Source organism: Myotis lucifugus, unplaced genomic scaffold (genome assembly GCF_000147115.1).
Source record: "Myotis lucifugus unplaced genomic scaffold, Myoluc2.0 scaffold_743, whole genome shotgun sequence".
NCBI lineage: Eukaryota > Metazoa > Chordata > Mammalia > Chiroptera > Vespertilionidae > Myotis > Myotis lucifugus.
The window spans coordinates 23286-42381 of record NW_005871791.1 but is presented as its reverse complement, the minus strand read 5'-3'; the positions used below and the strand labels follow the sequence as shown (position 1 = coordinate 42381).

Genomic DNA, 19096 nt, shown 5'->3' with positions numbered 1-19096 from the left:
GGCCTAAAGCCTTGGCCAGAGCCTTTAGGCTTGGGCCGGGAAGGAGCCAGCCAGCGATTGTTGATGGCGGCGGAGGTGGGGAACCAGGGGGAGCCAGCCAGCGATCAGCTGTGGTGGGAGCTGGGGGTCCCCTGTCCAGGCCTAAAGCCTCAGCCTAAGGCTTTATGCCTGGGTCAGGGAGGAGCCAGCCAGTGATCGGAGGTGGCAGGGAACTGGGGGTGCCCCGTCCAGGCCTAAAACCTCTGCCTGAGGCTTTAGGCCTGGGCCGGGAAGGAGCCAGCCAGCGATTGTTGATGGCGGTGGAGGCGGGGAACCAGGGCAGAGCCAGCCAACGATCAGCTGCAGTGGGAGCTGGGGGTCCCCCGTCCAGGCCTAAAGCCTCGGCCAGAGGCTTTAGGCTTGGGCCGGGGAGGAGCCAGCCAGCGATCGTTGATGGCTGCTGTGGCGGGGAGCTGGGGGTGCCCCGGCCCAGGCCTAACACCTTGGCCAGAGGCTTTAGGCTTGGGCCAGGGAGGAGCCAGCCAGTCAGTGATCCTTGATGGTGGTGGTGACCGGAACCGGGGCGCAGCCAGCCAGCGATCCTTGATGGCCACGGCTGCTGGGAGCTGGGGGTGCCCTGGCCCAGGGCTAATGACTCGCCAGAGGCGTTAGGCCTGGGCAGGGGCCAAACCAGCAATTGGTGTGAACTACAGAGGAAACACCTTTTCTGACTGCTGATTGGCTAAGCTTCCTGTATGTGCCACTGGTAATATTCTTAGTAACTTGGGTAATAAGAGTCCAAAAAGTGATCTAGGGTTTTTTTTTACCACACTCCTGGAGAAAAAAAGGAAGGTTTGCTGCTGGAGGGTTAAGAAATGTCATATCCTGTCCTAGCCGGTTTGGATCAGTGGATAATGCCTCGTTCTGCCCAAGGCAGATTCTGGGTTCAATTCTGACCAAGGGCATGTACCTAGGTTGCAGGTTCCTCCCTGGCTCCGGCCCAAGTCAGGGCTCATGCAGGAGGCAATCAATCAAAGTGTTCCTCTCACTTTGATGTATCTCTCTGTCTTTCCCTTTCTCTTCCACATTCTCTAAAAATCAAGGAAACATATCCACAGGTGAGGATAAAGAAAGAGAGAAATGTCATATCCTATGAAAGACACTTCTTGAAAATGCCTAAAGAGAGTTGTCATTTTTTCATGGTAAAGGGACTGGAGTCCGTGTTGATGAAAACACCTTGGTGGCTGCGGTGACTGGCAGTGGCTGCAGCAGTGCGGTGATGGGGCTGGTGCCTTCCCCTGATCAGCCCAGTCGACTCCCACGAAGGGAGGCCAGACTGTCGCTTAGGCCCTCTCCCCAAGGGGAGCAGGGAGCAGGTAGTAGGACATCCCCTAGGGCTTCCAGTATGTGATAGAGGGCAAGCTGGGCTGAGGGACCCCCCCCCCCCCAGTGCACAAATTTTTGTGCACTGGGCCCCCTAGTAATATATAATAAATTAAACTTCATTATCATTTTAATTTTCTGACTTCAAGATTTAAACATTTTGCTTCTTTGCTTATCTCGTTTTTAATTGAAGGAATTGAAATTTTCTGCCAATTTCTCTTATTTAAGAAAAATATGTTTTTTTTATTGATTTTCAGAGAGAGAGAGAGAGAGAGAGAGAGAGAGAGAGAGAGAGAGAGACATCCCTGAGAGAAAAACATGGATGGGCCAGCTCCTGTACGCCCCCTACTGGGGATGGAGCTCAAAACCTGGGCATTTACACAGGGGCACATAGTTTCCTTGTGCCTGGGACTCCAGTATGACTCAGCTGGAGCCACTGTGTGGCCTTAATCAAGCTACTCAACCTCTCTGTGCTCCTCCATAAAATGGACAGGATAGAAATAGCACGTACTCTAAGCATTGTTGGGAGGATTGTTATGAGTTAATACATGTAAAGCCCTTATAACAGTGCCTTTAATAGAAGGAAGGAAGGAAGGAAGGAAGGAAGGAAGGAAGGAAGGAAGGAAGGAAGGAAGGAAGGAAGGAAGGAAGGAAGGAAAAGATGTAATGTGGGCTGGTGTGTTATTTTATATTTCTGGTAGCCCCATGAAAAAGGAGTATGATGAAACCGTTTTCAGGAATACATTTTATCTCACCCAAATATATCCAAAATATTATCATTCCCACATTTTATGAAAGTTTGCAAAACCACTATCATACTAATAATAATGTTAAAACAATAAATTCATTACTATTTAAGTAAAGCTGATTTAAAAAATATATATGTCTTTATTGATTTCAGAGAGAGGAAGGGGGAGGAAGAAAGAGTTAGAAATATCTATGAGAGAGAATCATCAATTGGCTGCCTCCTGCAAGCCCCCTACTGGAGATTGAGCCCACAACCTGGGCATGTGCCCTGACCAGGAATGAAACCATGATCTCCTGGTTCATGGGTTGACACTCAACCACTGAGCAAAATTGGCCGGGCAAGATACCAAAATTTTTAATGACTTATTTTACTTCTATTAGTAAGCCTTTGACTCTGGTATGCCTTTTATACTTAGAGTGCATCACAATTATGATGTGAGCTTTTCATTGGAAACATTTTTAAAATATACTTTTATTGATTTCAGAGAGGAAGGGAGAATGAGATAGAAACATCAATGATGACAGAGAATCATTGATCAGCTGCCTCCTGCATGCCCCCCACTGGGGATTGGGCTCCAACCTGGGCATGTGCCCTTCAACGGAATTGAACCTGGGACTTTGCAGTCCATGGGCCAACGCTCTATCCACTGAACCAAATCGACTAGGGCTCATGGGAAACATTTTGATCTCTATTTTAGGATTCATAAAATTTACAGTTGAAAAAGCAGATTGACATATTCAAGTTGTACCAAACATACTTTTAAAAGTCTTCCAATCACTAAATCAAGCATCATTTTTTATTGTTATGTTTTTAAGATTTTTAAATCAATTTTTAGAGAGAGAGGAAAGAAAAGGGAGAAAGAGAGAGCGATCTGGATGTGAGAGTGAAACATCGATTAACAGCCTCCCGCAATCCCCCACGGGCATGGAAGCCTTCAAATGGGCTTGTGTGCTGACCAGAATTGAACCGGCAACCTTTTGGTGCACAGGACGATGCCCAACCAACTGAGCCACACTGGCCGGGGCCACCCACCATTTTTTCAAAAATGTATCTTCATTGTTGAAAGTCTTACAGATGTCCCCTTTGTTTGTTTGTCTTTGCCCCATTGACCCCCTCCACCCTGTACCCGCCCCTTCCAGGCCTTTACCACTCTATTGTCTGTGTCCATGGGCATCTTAAAAAATTCTTTATTTTTGAAAGTATGACATTTGTCCCCTTTCCCCCGTTGTTCTCTCCCAGCCTGCCCCCATGGCATTTTTAAAATTGGGATATAATTTACATACCATAAAAGTCACCCTTGGTCAGTATATGATTTCAGTATATTCACAAGCACTAGTTTGGAAGTTGAAATCTGAGTTAGCTAAAATGAAATAAAAGTAGAAATACAGTTCCCTTTCAAGCTAGCCACCTTTCCAGTCCCCAGTGACCACACGGGGCTGGGGGCTAGCATTTTGGGAAGCACAGATGGACCCTTCAGTGAATCTGACTCGCCTTCCTCCTCCACCTCTATCTCTGAGTAAAATTCAAAAGAAATCACGAAATCCTGGCAACTCCCAGCTACCACTATCATTTGTAATTCATCACCATCAACATTCTCTAGTCTATGGGCTTCTACTAAAACCAGCTGAGCTCAGGACAGCTCCCGTGTCAGGGGTAAGCCTTGACAGGAAGGAACTTGGACCTGAACTTGGACCCTATCCACCTTGCCCATCCCCTACCCCTGACAATCATGGTCTGTTCCCCCTGAGCAGGGATCTGTGTGGCTGACCCCTATGAGGTGACGGTGGTGCAAGATTTCTTCATCGACCTGCGGCTGCCCTACTCTGTGGTTCGTAACGAACAGGTGGAGATACGAGCTGTCCTCTACAACTACTGGGAAGAAGATATGCTCGCGGTGGGTCCTTGGAGCAGGAGAGGCACGAGGGGAGACCTGGAGAGGGGCCCATGGCGCATGCCCCTGACCTGATACTCTCTCCCTGGCAGGTGAGAGTAGAAATGCTCTACAATCCAGCCTTCTGCAGCTTGGCCACTGCCAAGAAGCGTCACCTGCAGACTGTATACATTCCTCCCAAGTCCTCCGTGGCCGTGCCTTATGTCATTGTGCCCCTGAAGACTGGCCTGCAGGAGGTAGAGGTCAAGGCCAGTGTCAATGGACACTTCATCACTGACGGTGTAAGGAAGACCCTGAAGGTCGTGGTGAGTCCTTGGGGCACCTGCTGCCTCTTGTCCTTCAGGAGGGACTCTTGCTCTCCTTGTGCTGTCAACTCAGTTTGGAGCTCCAGGCTCTGAGACACTAATGCTGTCCGTGTTCAGCTTAGGAAAGTCAGGAGTCCCAGCAGTGTGAAAGCAGGGCCATGTGAGGCAGGGGAGACATTCTTCTGCGCATAAAATTCTAAGGGGGTGCCCAGACCTCAGCATTAAAGATAAAAAAATTTTTTCCTTGAAATATAGTTTAACATCAAGTATGATATTTTGTAACACATTTCAGTATAAGAGTTTTGTTTTGACTTTAAAATTTTGGGGGAAACATGTTTCACAAACCAAATTTTATAAAGCAATAATATATGATATGGGATATAGGAAAGTTCTACTTTAGAATAATATAGAATATAAGAAAGTTCTACTTTTAAAATGTATGGTTTTTTTTATTGATTTCAGAGAGAGGAAGGGAGAGGAAGAAAGAGAGAAACATCAATGATGAGAATCATTGATTGGCTGCCTCCTGCATGCCCCCTACTGGGGATCCAGCCTGCAACACAGCCATGCATCCTAACCTGGAATAGAACGCTGACCTCCTGCTTCATGTGTCAGCACTCAAACACTAAGTCACACAGACCAGGCAGCAAAGTTCTGTTTTTCCAGTGATTTCAAATTTTTAAAAATTCTATGAGTTTATTGAGCCAAACTGACTAACATGTGTTGGGGAACAAGATCTCAAATGTTCCATTATCTGTGATTTTTAGCCTTAAAATATACATTAACAGTTTTATTACTACTGTTTCCCACAGTTTGGAACACTCTCAAATATAATGAGAGATAGAATCATCAGTAAAAGGCTTTTGTCATTTTTTTCTATTGTGAATATTTTTATCACTATGTTTTTATTGTTTATAAGTATACATATGTCTCCTTTTTCCCGATTGACCGCCCCCATCACACCGGCCCCCCAGGACAAGCCCCCACCGTCCCAGTGTCCGTGTCCATTGGTTATGCTAATATGCATGCATACAAGTCCTTTGGTTGATCTCTTACCCACTCCCTCCCCTGCCTTCTCTCTGAGGTTGGACTGTCTGTTCAGTGTTACTTAGTCTCTGGATCTATTTTTGTTCATCAGTTTATGTTGTTCATTATATCCCACATATGAGTGAGATCTTGTGACATTTATCTTTCTCCAACTGGCTTATTTCACTTAGCTTAATGCTCTCCAGAACTATCCATGCTATTGCAAATAGTAAAAGTTCCTGCTTTTTTATAGCAGCTTACTATTCCATTGTGTAGATGTACCACCGTTTTCTAATCCACTCATCTGCTGATGGGCACTTAGGCTGTTTCCAAATCTTAGCTATGGTAAATTATGCTGCTATGAATATAGAGGTGCATATGTCCTTTCTGATTGGTGTTTCTCTTGGAATATATTTGCAGAAGTGGGATTACTGGGTCGAATGGGAGTTCCATTTTTAATTTTTTGAGGAATCTCCTGTTGTCATTTTTTTAATATTTTAAAGCAAAACAAGTTCATAAGCAAGATCACTAGTATTTTATTTATTTATTTATCTAATTTTAAAATAAAATACACTGATAGCATTTATGAGGCTCATACTCCAGTTCTGTCCTACAAGCTGTGTGACTCTGGGCAAGTTACTTCATCTCTCTATTCTCCAATTTCTCCATCTTTATAAGTTTGTGTTTTGTTTTAAGATTTTTTATTTTTTGATTTTGAGAGAGAGAGCAAAGGAGAGGGAAAGAGAGAGAAACATCAATGTGAGAGTGATATATACATCGGCTGCTTCCTATATGCCCTCTACCAGAGATCAAGCCTGGAACCTGGGTATGTGCCCTGACCTGGAATCAAACCGGAAACCTTTCTGTGTACGGGACAAGCCCAACCAACTGAGCCACACTGGCCAGACCCATTTCCCCATCTTTAAAATGGGAATGATAATAGCGGTACCCTAAATGAGTTGACCTGAATAAAGAAAGCTTCTAGGCCAAATCCGGTTTGGCTCAGTAGATAGAGCGTCGACCTGCAGACTGAAGGGTCCCAGGTTCGATTCCGGTTTAGGGCATGTGCCTTGGTTGTGGGCACATCCCCAGTGGGAGGTGTGCAGGAGGCAGCTGGTCGATGTTTCTCTCTCATCGATGTTTCTCTCTCATCGATGTTTCTCTCTCATCGATGTTTCTAAATCTCTATCCCTCTCCCTTCCTCTCTGTAAAAAGTCAATAAAATATATTTAAAAAAAGAAAACTTCTAGGCACATAGGAAGATTTCTAAAGGCTTTTTTGTATTATTATATTAGTTGATGTTGTTATTAAATCATACCACAGTATGAGGTAGATGTTTGTATTGCCTTCTCCCTATAAGGAAGGAAGCTGAGACACAGAGAGGTTAAGTAACTGGCTCCCAGTCACACAGCTAAGACTGGCAGATGCCATCTAGGCTATGGTAATCCCCAGAACAGTGCCCTGCTGACCAGCTGCGGCTCTGTCTGTCCTTTTATTCACCCAACTCCCCCTTCCCTCAACACTGTCCAGCCTGAAGGAATCAGAATGAACAAGACTGTGGCCGTTAAGACACTGGATCCACAACACCTGGGCCAGAGTGAGTCAGGGCAGGAGTGGGGGTGAGGCCTGGGTGGTGTGCAGGGCCTGGTGAAAGGAGGCTGGTGCCACGGGTGTCTCCCATTCCACCAACAGATGGTGTGCAGCGAGTGGAGGTCGAGGCTGCAGACCTCAGTGACCAAGTCCCTGACACAGAGTCGGAAACCAGGATCCTCCTGCAGGGTGAGATGGCCTTGGTCCAACCCCATGGGGCCCAGGAAGGTGTGGGAGCCATGACCCCTGAAGAGGGCACCCAGTTCCATCACTTCCGGGAATATTGAACCATGATGTCTCCCTCCTTCTCATGTGCTAGAACAGCCTCTGCTTGGTGTGTTCACAGAAGGCTCCAGGCAGTACTTAGCTTCTGCTGCTAACGATGCTTCAATGAGAAGTGATAGAGTTCAAGAACAGAAATTCTGGAACGAATTGCCCAGAATGGAGGACTGGGGGGAGAAGGCACAGGAAGGAGATAGCAAAGCCCCTTGCAACCTCTGAGCTCTTAGGTTTGAGATAGACTCTTGGTTTCCTGATCTCTGATGAAGGCAAATAGCGGTACCAGTCTTGAAGGGCTGTTGGGAAAATAAATTGAGATGTTATATAGTGTTCTCTTAGAAGGAAGCTTGGCAAACGGCATTAAGCATGATAGACGTATTCATGACCATTGTTCCTGGAATTATTTACCACTGGTGGCACATGAGGACCCAGGGACAACCCTCCTGGCCCCCTTCAGCCACATGCCTACATCTGTCCCTAACTCTTTGGCCCTGTCTGGTTGGAGCCTGGGAAGGCTGGGGGCAGCCCCCACCCTCATCACCCCACAGAGGGTCTTGTTGCTTGAACATCATCCTTCCTCCTGGCTGCAGGGACCCCAGTGGCCCAGATGGCAGAGGAGGCCATTGATGGGGAGCGGCTAAAGCACCTCATTGTGACCCCTTCGGGCTGTGGAGAGCAGAACATGATTGGTGTGACGCCCACGGTCATTGCGGTGCACTACCTGGACCACACTGAGCAGTGGGACAAGTTTGGCATTGACAAGCGACAGGAGGCCCTGGAACTCATCAAGAAGGGTATGTCCCCTTCCCCTCTTGGAGGCGCCCCTTCTGAGGCCCCTCTCTGAGCTCATTCCTCCTCTGAGACCCCACTCCCTCTTGAGGCCCTGCCCCTTCTCTGAAACCTCCTGCTCTTCCCTCTTTGAGACCCTAGTCCCTCTGAGTTCCGTCTCCCAATGAACCCCCCCTGAGAGCCCTTCTCTCTCTGAACCCCTCTCCTCTGAGAAGCCCTTACCCCTCCTCACTCTTTCCTGCACCTTTTCAGAGTCCCTCCAACCTATAAGCTCCCCTCCCCTCTAGACATTCCTCCTGGTCCTGAGCACCCTCTATCCTCTCTGAACCTCTCCTTCCCCCACTTCACAGAATCTTTGTTTCTCTCTAAGTCTCTCTCCTTCCTGGCATACCCACACCAGCCACTGCCTCCACTCAGCCCTCGCTCCCCCAGTGACACGTCTCTCTTCCTTGCAGGGTACACGCAGCAACTGGCCTTCAGGCAACCCAACAAGGCCTTTGCGGCCTTCCTGAATATGAAGTCCAGCACCTGGTGAGCCTGCCCATCCTTGGCCCTGCACCCCGTGAGCAGGACCTGGGCCCTGGCCTTGGGTACTCTAGGCTGGCCTCCCCCACACAGCCCTGTGCCTCTGGACCCCTCCACCTTCAGAGTCAAGGTGCCCACTAGTCGAGTGACCTACCGTCACTAAGCACTGCCTACAAGCAACATTGGGTCCTGAGACCTGGCCTGGAAAACTGGGCTCACCTGAGCAGGCCCTGCCCCTCTCTGCTCCTTGCTTGGCTGGGATGGCAGTCTCTGGATCCCAGAGCCAATTGGCTCATGCTCTGTGCCCACCCCCAGGCTGACAGCCTACGTGGTCAAGGTCTTCTCTCTGGCCGCCAACCTCATCGCCATCGACTCCGAAGTCATCTGTGGGGCTGTCAAGTGGCTGATCCTGGAGAAGCAGAGGCCTGATGGAGTCTTCCAGGAGGATGGGCCTGTGATACACCAAGAAATGATTGTAAGAGGCAGGATTCAGGGCAGCCTGGGGGAGAGGAGTGCCTGAGTGCCCCCGCATGGACAGGAGACAGGCTCCGTCTGCCATTTGCCTAATTCCCAGCGTGGGATGGACAGAGAAATAAAGGAGCAACAAATGTCACTCTCCTTTGCAAAAACCAGAGACCTCAGGGTCCAGTGCAAAATGAAAGTTCCCTAGCCCTTCATTGCTTTGAAAAAAAAAACAAACACCTTAGAACTCCTTAGAATTGGTGTTCTCAAACTCTAGTCTACAAGCCAAAAGCACCAGCATCAGCTGCAAGTTTGTTAGAAATGGACATTCCTGAGCTGGATCCCACATGCCCTAATCAGAAACTTTAGGGATGGGGCCCAGGAATTGGGGTTTTAATAAACCCCTGACTTCAGGTAATGCTGACATGTGCTCAAGTGAGTGCACCACCGCATCAGCCTGACCTTCGGGCTTCCAGCCTCCAGGCCTTCCCTCTCCATATTCCATCTGAACTGCCTGGAGCCTTGCTCCCAGGCACAGAGCCTTTGTACATGCTGTTTCCAAAGCCTGGCATGTTACGACTGCCCTTTTTGACAGTTGAGTCCTACTCACTCCTCAGATTGTGGCTCCACCTGTCATTCCTTGGGGACACCTTTCCAAATGCCCTGACCAAGACACACCCTCTCTATTCATTCTTACTGTGTAGCACTTGTCAGTTTGTAATGATACATCTGTTGACGAGCTGGTTGGTTCATGCCTGTCCCCCCTATGAGATGGGGAGCTCCATGAGGGCTGGAACCATCTTACCCACAACACCAGCAACATTTACAGAATGAGTGAGTGAATGAATGGATACTAGAGTATGGCCCTCCTGTGAGACACTGGGGACAGACCCACCCCTGCCCCACTGATCCTACAGGGGGGTGGTTGGCATGAGGGGCACATGGGTGACCCATCCTTATTTCTTCCTCCACACCCTAGGGTGGCTACAGGCATGCTGAGGAGAAAGATGTGTCCCTCACAGCCTTCGTTCTCATCGCGCTGCAGGAGGCTAAAGATATTTGCGAGGGACAGGTCAACGTAAGTGTGCCCTGCCCTGCTCTCTTCCGCACCCCCTCCCCCTCACAGACACCCAGGCACAGCCATCGTGGAGGTTCTGTAATTGCGACATCTGCTTTGTCCTGGGGTTTTGAGAGTGGGTTGTTTGATCTTTAGCTTTCCAAGTGGGGAACTCCAGGATCCCAACTTCACCAGCTGCTTCTCCTCCTCAGGACCCCAGAAAAGAGAAGGAGGAGAGGAAGTGTTATTTTTAAGGCCAAGGGGAACCCAGGTCTTTCTGGTTCAAATTTGCAGATTTGAAAGAAATTATGGTACAAAAGAGATGGCTCTAGTGCAGTGGGGTCAGACAGACCTAAATTTAGATCATAATCCTCAGGCACTTGCCCTTCCTGGACCTCAGTGTGTACATCTGTAATAAATGTAAAATAAGTATAATAATTTTTGTATTTTCTAGGATTCTCTATGTTGTTCTAGATGTAACACACATATGAGCTACATTATGCAAAAACACAGTGTGGGGCAAAATAGGTTTACAGTTGAGTATGGGTAACACAGAGTTTATTGTTGTCTTATTATTTATTAATTATTGTATTATTTTATGTACAAACAACTATAAACATACTTTTGCCCTATCCTGTAGATGGAGGAATTATTTTAAGAATCTAAGAATTTATCAAGTGAAAGGAATCTTAGGGACTCGACCAGGATGCTTTGTTCCTCTTTCCTGTGTCCTTCATGCCCTTTTTGCCCAATAATTCAGCTTTCCTGCCACCCAGCCCACCTGGCAAAACAGAATTGCCTTCCTGGGGGAAATTCCTAGCCCAAGGCTAGATCTTCCAGATTCTTAGAAAGGGATTCTGATTGGCTCAGCCTGGGTCAGGTGATCACTTCTGGATCAATGAGCTGAGACCAGGAAGTAGGTCTTCCTGGGCAAATATGACTGTTCCACTTTGGCCATGTAAATGACAGAAAGGAGAAGGTCCTACAAAAGTCAAGGGTGGATATAGGAGAGACAGAGGGCAGGCAAAAGAATTAATTTCTACTACAACATAGTGACATTTTGTACTACAACACAGCACCCTTATAACAGAGTATGGCATAGGCTGTGGAACTAGACTGCTGGGGTTCAAATAAAGAGCTTGATGGAATTACCTTCATAAAACCAATGGTTAGTATTCCAGGAATATTGCAAGTTGATTGTTGAATGCAATCACTATTAAATATTAAAGTATATAAACTTACACTTAAATAAATTAGACTAAGCACTACACATTAAATAAAAGGTAGTAGCCTTGGCCAGGTAGCTCAGTTGGTTGGAGCATCATCTCCTCATGCCAAGGTGCAGTTCTATCTCCAGTTGGGGCACATACCGGGAAACAACCAATAAATGTATAGATAGGTGGAACAACAAACTAATCCCTCTTTCTCTCACCCCCCCCCAAAAAAAAAATCAATTAAGAAAAAACAAGAAAACAACAACAAAGGTAGTAAACCCTCAAAACTCATCACTTCTTAATTATTTCACTACCTTTTATCATTATCCATGATCTTGAGATTATTTATGTCTGTTGTACATATACGATGGACAAACTAAATAATCTCTTCTGAATTCTACAGTCAGTGACTCCATGCTGGTAGGTTGAAATCAGCCATGATTGTATTTACACTATAAAAATCAGCAAACACTACAAAGCATATCTGTTTCTGCACCTCATCTCATGGGACTCAGTATTCTCCTCTGTGCAGTAGGGATGGTGATGAACATAAAACCTACCTCATATGATTTTGAGATTAAATGAGTGGATATGTGACTAGCACATACTAAGTGTTAGCTACAATAATGATGATGATTAGATAATGGGTGGACCCAGTGTTGTGCTAACCCTATTTGGGGCATCTCTTTCCCATTCTATGTTAAGGTATGTCACACTGTAGCTTGAAATTGGCCATGGTGGAAGTATTTACACCACAGTCATTGGCAATCAATAAACCAGCTCTCCTAACCCCCAACTCCTGCACTCACTAGACAACTGGTTATTAAGTATTTACTAGCACACCACTAGTATACAGACTGCACCAGGAACATGATAGATACTCAGTAACAGAGCAGTGCACAGTGGCTAAACTGTCTGGGGAACCCTTAAAAATAGACACATCCAAGACAAATATGTACCGAGGCTAGAAACCTTATTCCCAGGAAGTGGTGATTATGTGATCCTTGTCAGCTCTCTGGGGCAGCAGTGCCCACCTGACCAGAATACCCAATCTTTTTCTCATAGAGCCTTGGGGGCAGCATCAATAAGGCCGGACACTTCCTTCAAGCACACTACATGAACTTGAAGAGACCATATGCTGTGGCCATTGCTGGCTATGCCCTGGCCCAGTTGGGCAAGCTGGAGGGCCCTCTCCTCAACACATTTCTGAATGCAGCCACAGGTGAGAGGCAGCCTGGCGGGGTAAGGAAAGATACATGGCTGCGGGTTGAGGGTGGCCATCTTAGGCTGGGCTGCATGGCTCCAAGCTGAGATGGGATGAGTGGGTCTGGGTGTAAGAAGTCCTCATTGTTAGTGATACAAAAGGTCCATTGTATGATTCAACAAATATTTGTTGAGTACTTGCTATGACACAGGAGCAAGGACATGAGCTCTGACATCAGACAGATTCAAGTTCAAAATCAAATCACCCTCTGGCACATTCTCACGGTGTGATCTTGTACAATCCACTTAACCTTTATGGACCTTGTGTATAAAGCGATACCAACATCACAAGATTGGTGCGAAGATTAAATGAGTGATGAGGGTAGGAGAAGGTCTAGCACATAGTAAGAGATCTATCACTGATGTTATTGCCTTTAGTATTATTAATAACATTACCATTATTTCAAGGGTTATTAGGATTAGATAAGAGAATGACATCGGAATTTTAGCACAATAAGTAGCACATCGGGAGCACTTAATCACTGGTTCAAGTGATGACAACTTATCCGGTTTATGCTCACCTCTGTAACATATCTGAATGTATACTGAGGTAGTTTAACACAGGGAAGTTGGTTTCTTGCTGTGTAAGAAACAGCACAGTATGGCTGTCCCAAGTTGATGCACAGCTCTCCTCTATACAGTGATGCAGGGATCCAGGCTCTATCTTTTCATGGCTATGCCACCTCAGGTCCTCAGAATCCCTTCTATTAAAGCAGAAGGGGAAACAGTCAGGAAGACTGTGCAAGGGAAGTAGACCAGCCATGCAAGGGGCCCTGTTAATTGCCCAACACATTGCATTAGCCAGAGCTCAGTTATGTGGCCATACCTACCTGCAAAGACCTCTGGGAGATGTAGTCCAGCTCTGTGCCAGGAAGCGGAGGGAATGGTTCTTGGTGACTGTCTCTGTCATGAGTACTTTCTTAGGCACTTGGGACATCACAGTGAATATGGCATAGCCACTGCCACCATGGCCTCCCGTTCCAGTTGAGGAAAGAAATAGAGTTAATAGATTCCTGTAGAGCATCATTGTGCTGGGACAGGAGAAGCACAGGATGCTTTAAGCGACAGAAGGAAGGGTCTCACTCTGTCTTGGGTGCCACTGAAGCCGAATTGTGCGGGGTGGATAAGAATTAACCAGGGGTAGGTGGAGAAAAGGTGCTCCAAGATGGGAGAACAGAATACGCAAAGGCTCAGAGGTGAGAATGAACATGGCAAACTTAGGGAATCTGCTCCCATAGATCAGAGGGGCTGCAGTTCAGAAATTAAATGGAAGAGTAAAGGTTGATGAGGGAAGAGAGTAAGGCAGGAACCAGCAGACTGAAAGCCACAAATGTGGGCCAGGACACCTGAACACCGTGGTCTAGTACAAGTCTTTCTTCTGAGCTTTCTCTGAACTACCTCCAGGCTGGACAGAGCAGTGAGCATGGGGGCTGGTGTTCTCTCTTGTAGATAAGAACCGCTGGGAGGAGCCTGGCCAAAGGCTCTACAATGTGGAGGCCACATCCTATGCCCTGTTGGCTCTGCTGCTGCTCAAAGACTTTGACTCTGTACCTCCTGTTGTGCGCTGGCTCAACGAGCAGAGATACTACGGAGGTGGCTATGGCTCCACCCAGGCAAGTGGTCCCACATCCCCCAGGCAAATGCATCCTTACTTCCTCTGGCCTGCCTGGTTTCCCAGAAAAGATGCTGAGACCAAGAGAAGCAGTTGATTGAAATGAAGTTGAGAAATCAGGTTTTTGTTGTGTTTTGTTTTTGTTGCAAATCTGTTTATATATTCTGGTCTAAATTCTGGATGCCTAAGCTGTGTTTTAAGCCTCCTTTCCCTCTTGGTGTTCAGATCACATTCTTAAGACCCAGGTTCAGTGGTGAGCCTCTCTCTGATGGGTTCTAGACTATGTTTCCAGTTCCACCAGGCCTTCCATCTTATCCTGTTCCACTGGTGGGTTCTAGACCAATTCTTGTTTCAAGGAATCATCAACTTCATCTCTCCCTCTGGCGGGTTCTAGACCATGCACTCAGTTCCACGAGGCTCCCAGTGTTACGTTGTCTTAATGTGGATTCTAGACCATGTTCTCAGTTTTCTAGAGTCTTATCAAAGTCTGCTCTCTTCCAGCTGGGTTCTAGACCATGGTTTCAGCAACCTCAAGTCTAGCAAGCTCAGGCTTCAGTGGTATTGTCAGATATTTAATAAATCCTCATCCAAGTATATGTTTATTGATTTGAGAGAGAGAGAGGAAGGGAGAGACGGAGAAGAAAACACACACACGTTGATGTGAGAGAGAAACATCCATGTGTTGCTTCCCATATGTGCCTTGACCAGGGATGTAACCTGCAAACTTTTGGTGCATGGGACGATGATCCAACCAACTAGGACACCTGGCCAGGGCTCAGTGTCACTTTTTGGATTCTACACTATATGCTCAGTGGCCCCAAGCTCCAACTTTATTATTTACTCACAAATGGGCTCTAGATACATTCTCAGTGTCTCCAAATCCCTGTGTTAGACTCTCTTCTCTGGATGGGTCTAGACCACATTCTCAGTTTTCCTAGACCTTCAGTCATTTTTTTCTCTCTTTTTTTTTTTTTGGTAGCTGCTGTTGGCATGGTTTTATTGTATATATTTTTATTTATTTTTAATATATTCTTTATTGTTGATAGTATTACACATATCTCTCCCCACCCCCTGTTTCCCTCCTCCTCCCAGCCCCTACCCCCAAGTCTTCACTACCTTATTGCCAGTGTCCATGGGCTCGGCATATTAGACCTTCAGTCTTATGCCTGCACTTTCTCATGTATCTAGACATTCTCAGTGTCTCCACACTCTGGTGTAAGCCTCTGTCCCTTGGAGAATTCTAGGAGATGTCCTCAGTTTCTAATGACCCCCAGTCTTACCCTTGTGCCCTCTGGTCCCATCTAGGTCACAGTCTTAGTGTCACCAAGCACTAGACTGACCCCTCTCACTGAGAGAGTTCTAGAACATGTCCTCAGTACATAACACCCCCCATTCTTATTCTCACCCCCTCTGGTGCATATTAGGCTACAGTCTCAGTGGCCCAGCTCTAAGCTGAAACTTTTCATCCCCCAGCAGGTTCTGACGCTTTCTCAGTCTCTCACATCACCCTTTTCTTCTCTCATGGGTTCTAGGCCACTTTCATGGTGTTCCAAGCCTTGGCCCAATACCAGAGGGATGTCCCTGACCATGAGGATCTGAATCTGGATGTGTCCATTGACCTGCCCAGCCGCAGCTCTGCGGTCACGCACCGCATCCTCTGGGAATCCGCTAGCCTCCTGCGATCAGAAACGGTACAGCTGCTTGGCCAAACCCTCCTCGCTCTCATCCTCCAGCCAGTCAGAGTCTGCAGGAGGCAGGAGGGAGGGCAGGTGACCATTGCAGCCAGGGGAAGGCTTGGTTCCCAACAGCTTCTCTTCTCTCCCCACTCCCTGCAGACCAAGGAAAATGAGGACTTCACATTAACAGCTAAAGGGAAAGGACAAGGCACCTTGTCGGTAAGGACCATAGCCCACACCTGCTTTGCTCACCACCTTCTCTCAGCCCCTCTGACCCAGAGGGACCATCTCCTTCCCAAGTCAAGTTTGCTGACACCTAGTCTCCCCTCCCATCTCTTCAGGTGGTGACAATGTACCAGGCCAAGATCAAAGGTGGAGCCCCTTGCAAGAAGTTCAGCCTCAGGGTTAACATACAACCAGCCCTTCAAGGTAGAAGGAATAAAGACCCTATCTGTCTCCCTTCCCCCACTGCCACTCTAGTGTCTGCCCTGCTCCTGATTCAGGACCCAGCCCTCCATCCTTCTGTCTTCTATGTTTCTAGTGAAGAAGCCTCAGGACGCCAATAGAACCATGTTACTCAACATCTGTACCAGGTAAGAGATGGGTCACTGGGGTTCATCTTGCTCATCCCGCTGTCTCTAGCAATACTTCCTGTAAATAATATCTGAGGTACCTACCACTCTCTGGGAATGTGTTGTGTGCTTAGTACTGTGCTGAGCACCGTACAGAAGTTAGACAGCATTGCATGGTGATGTGAGACTAGCCGTGACCGCATAAGCTGAGACTGAAAAGTGATGTTGATAATCAACAAAGAGGATTACAAGTGTTACAGGATTTTTCCATTATTTTATTTTTAAAATTTTTATTGATTTCAGAGAGGAAGGGGGAGGGGGAGAGAGATAGGAACATCAATAATTAGAATCATTGATTGGTTGCCTCCTGTACACCCCCTACTAGGGATGGAGCACTCAACCAGGGTGTGTGCCCTGACCAGGAATCAAACTGTGACCTGGTTGAGCCACACTGACCGGGCTTACATTATTTATTTTTATCACAACATTGAAAACTCTCATATTTCCAGTTATAAAAGTGTAGAGTAATGAAAATTATAGTTAAGACGAGTATTTTTTTAGTGCATTGTAATTTGAAATGTCAGAATATTGTGCCCTAGCCAGTTTGGCGCAGTGGATAGAGCTTTGGCCTAAGGCAGTGATGGTGAACCTTTTGAGCTCAGCGTGTCAGCATTTTGAAAAACCCTAACTTAACTCTGGGGCTGTGTTACATATAGAATTTTTTTTTGATATTTGAAACCATAGTAAAACAAAGATTTATATGTTTGATATTTATTTTATATATTTAAATGGCATTTAACAAAGAAAAATCAACAACAAAAAATGAGTTTGTGTGTCACCTCTGACACGCGTGTCACAGGTTTGCCATCACTGGCCTAAGGACTAAAGGGTCCCAACTTCCATTCAGACCAAGGGCACATGCCCAGGTTGCAGGCTGAATCCCCCCAGTAGGGGGTGTGCAGGAGGCAACCAATCAATTATTCTCTCTCATCATTGATATTTCTATCATTCTATATCTCTCCTTTCCTCTCTGAAATCAATTAAAAAGTAACACATCAGAACATTGAGATTGAAGTTGGTTTTGATTTTTTGTAAAGCACTTATCCAAAGCCTTGTGGTTTGAACAGTGCCTCCTATCTTCTCTGTAGCACTTGCGATATGGAGCCAGCATCTGTTCTATGATGCTGTGAAGTGTCATGTTCCATTCTAAGTTTAGGTCAACTTCCCACAGGTAATACTCTGAGCTTTCGATGTCACGAGATATTTAAGAGTTCCTTCGCCCTAACCGGTTTGGCTCAGTGGATAGAGCGTCGGCCTTCGGACTGAAGGGTCCCAGGTTCGATTCCGGCCAAGGGCATATGCCTTGGTTGCGGGCACATCCCCAGTAGGGGGTGTGCAGGAGGCAGCTGATCGATGTTTCTCTCTCATCGATGTTTCTAGCTCTCTGTCCCTCTCTCTTCCTCTCTGTAAAAAAATCAATAAAATATATTTTTAAAAAAAAAGAGTTCCTTCACCATGAATTGTTTTGCCAGTGTCACCTCCTCTGGGACATCATTTTTGGCCACAACCGCTTTTGTCATTTATGTTAATGGCCTTGCCTTCACCAAGTGCCTCTGGCCCCATGATGGTCTCTCCAAGGGCAGCAGGTCCATAGTCATACCATCTGATGTTTCTTCTCTGGCTCCATTTAGGTGCTGCTGAAATTTCACTCCCAGTGTTACCACTCTCATTTCTGTGCTGTGTTTTCCTCTTTCCTGGCGATTCCCTTTCAATGATCCATTTTGGTAAAATCTCACATGGTTATTTTTTTACTGAGAGAGAAGGAAGTAACACAACCACACATGTGGCTTGAATGATAGGTGCTCGGTGACCCAACACTGACAGACTTTGAAATAAGTGACATGATTGGTCATTGATTGTAATGCTCACTTGTTTACATAGTGATGGGTGGACTGAAGAGCTGGCAGCTAGATTTGTCCATTAGGCGTTTGCTCACTAATATATTGTGGTACTGGAATTAGACCGTGTTGCTGAGGGACTGGTGTTATTGAACTAGACCGTGATAATGGAATCATGCAAAGTGAGACCTGCCTGTACTCTTGTCTTCATTTTCTAGAAGAACTGAGGCTCAAAGAGGTGAAGTGACTCATCCAATGTCACATCGAGCTGGGATGTGAACCCATGTAGTTGGGCTTCAGAGGCTGAGCAGTTAGTTGCCTTAACCATTACACACCTTTCCTTTATTCCCCTTGGGGAGTGTTTCCTAAGATCTGACATCCTCTATGCTGCTGTGTGGGAACCAGAAGCCTCACTCACTGACCAGACCCCCTTGTCCAGGCACTGACCCCTAGGGCTAACCCTCTCTCCCTGTCCCATCCAGGTACCTGGGAGACCAGGATGCCACTATGTCCATCCTGGATATATCCATGATGACTGGCTTTGCTCCAGACCCTGCTGACCTCAAGCAGGTGTGAAAATCCTGGGGTCAGGGGCTAGGATTGGTGGGAAGGAGCCTGGGACCTGGCAGAGGCTGAGGGAAGGACGGGATTTTCACAAGCTCGTCCCTTCTCCAGCTGGCCAGTGGCACTGACAGGTACATCTCAAAGTTCGAGTTGGACAACAAGGCCTTCTCCAACAAGAATACGCTCATCATCTACCTGAACAAGGTGAGGCTTCCTTTGGGACCTTGATACATATGTGGCTGGCCTTTTCCTTCTCTGTTGGT

At 46.7% G+C, this 19096-nt stretch overlaps 1 protein-coding gene across 1 annotated transcript in view; it reads left to right on the top strand.

Annotated features, from left to right (window-relative positions):
* Positions 1-19096, top strand: part of LOC102442843 (complement C3-like) — a 34620-nt gene that overhangs the window by 12766 nt on the left and 2758 nt on the right. The window contains exons 20-35 of the mRNA XM_006105982.3: positions 3862-4004; positions 4094-4306; positions 6863-6929; positions 7025-7111; positions 7792-7995; positions 8446-8521; positions 8831-8990; positions 9957-10055; positions 12314-12470; positions 13961-14124; positions 15656-15814; positions 15959-16018; positions 16141-16228; positions 16341-16392; positions 18752-18839; positions 18945-19037. Coding sequence (XP_006106044.1) covers positions 3862-4004; positions 4094-4306; positions 6863-6929; positions 7025-7111; positions 7792-7995; positions 8446-8521; positions 8831-8990; positions 9957-10055; positions 12314-12470; positions 13961-14124; positions 15656-15814; positions 15959-16018; positions 16141-16228; positions 16341-16392; positions 18752-18839; positions 18945-19037 — 1910 coding nt within the window. The remainder of the gene's footprint in view (positions 1-3861; positions 4005-4093; positions 4307-6862; positions 6930-7024; positions 7112-7791; positions 7996-8445; positions 8522-8830; positions 8991-9956; positions 10056-12313; positions 12471-13960; positions 14125-15655; positions 15815-15958; positions 16019-16140; positions 16229-16340; positions 16393-18751; positions 18840-18944; positions 19038-19096) is intronic.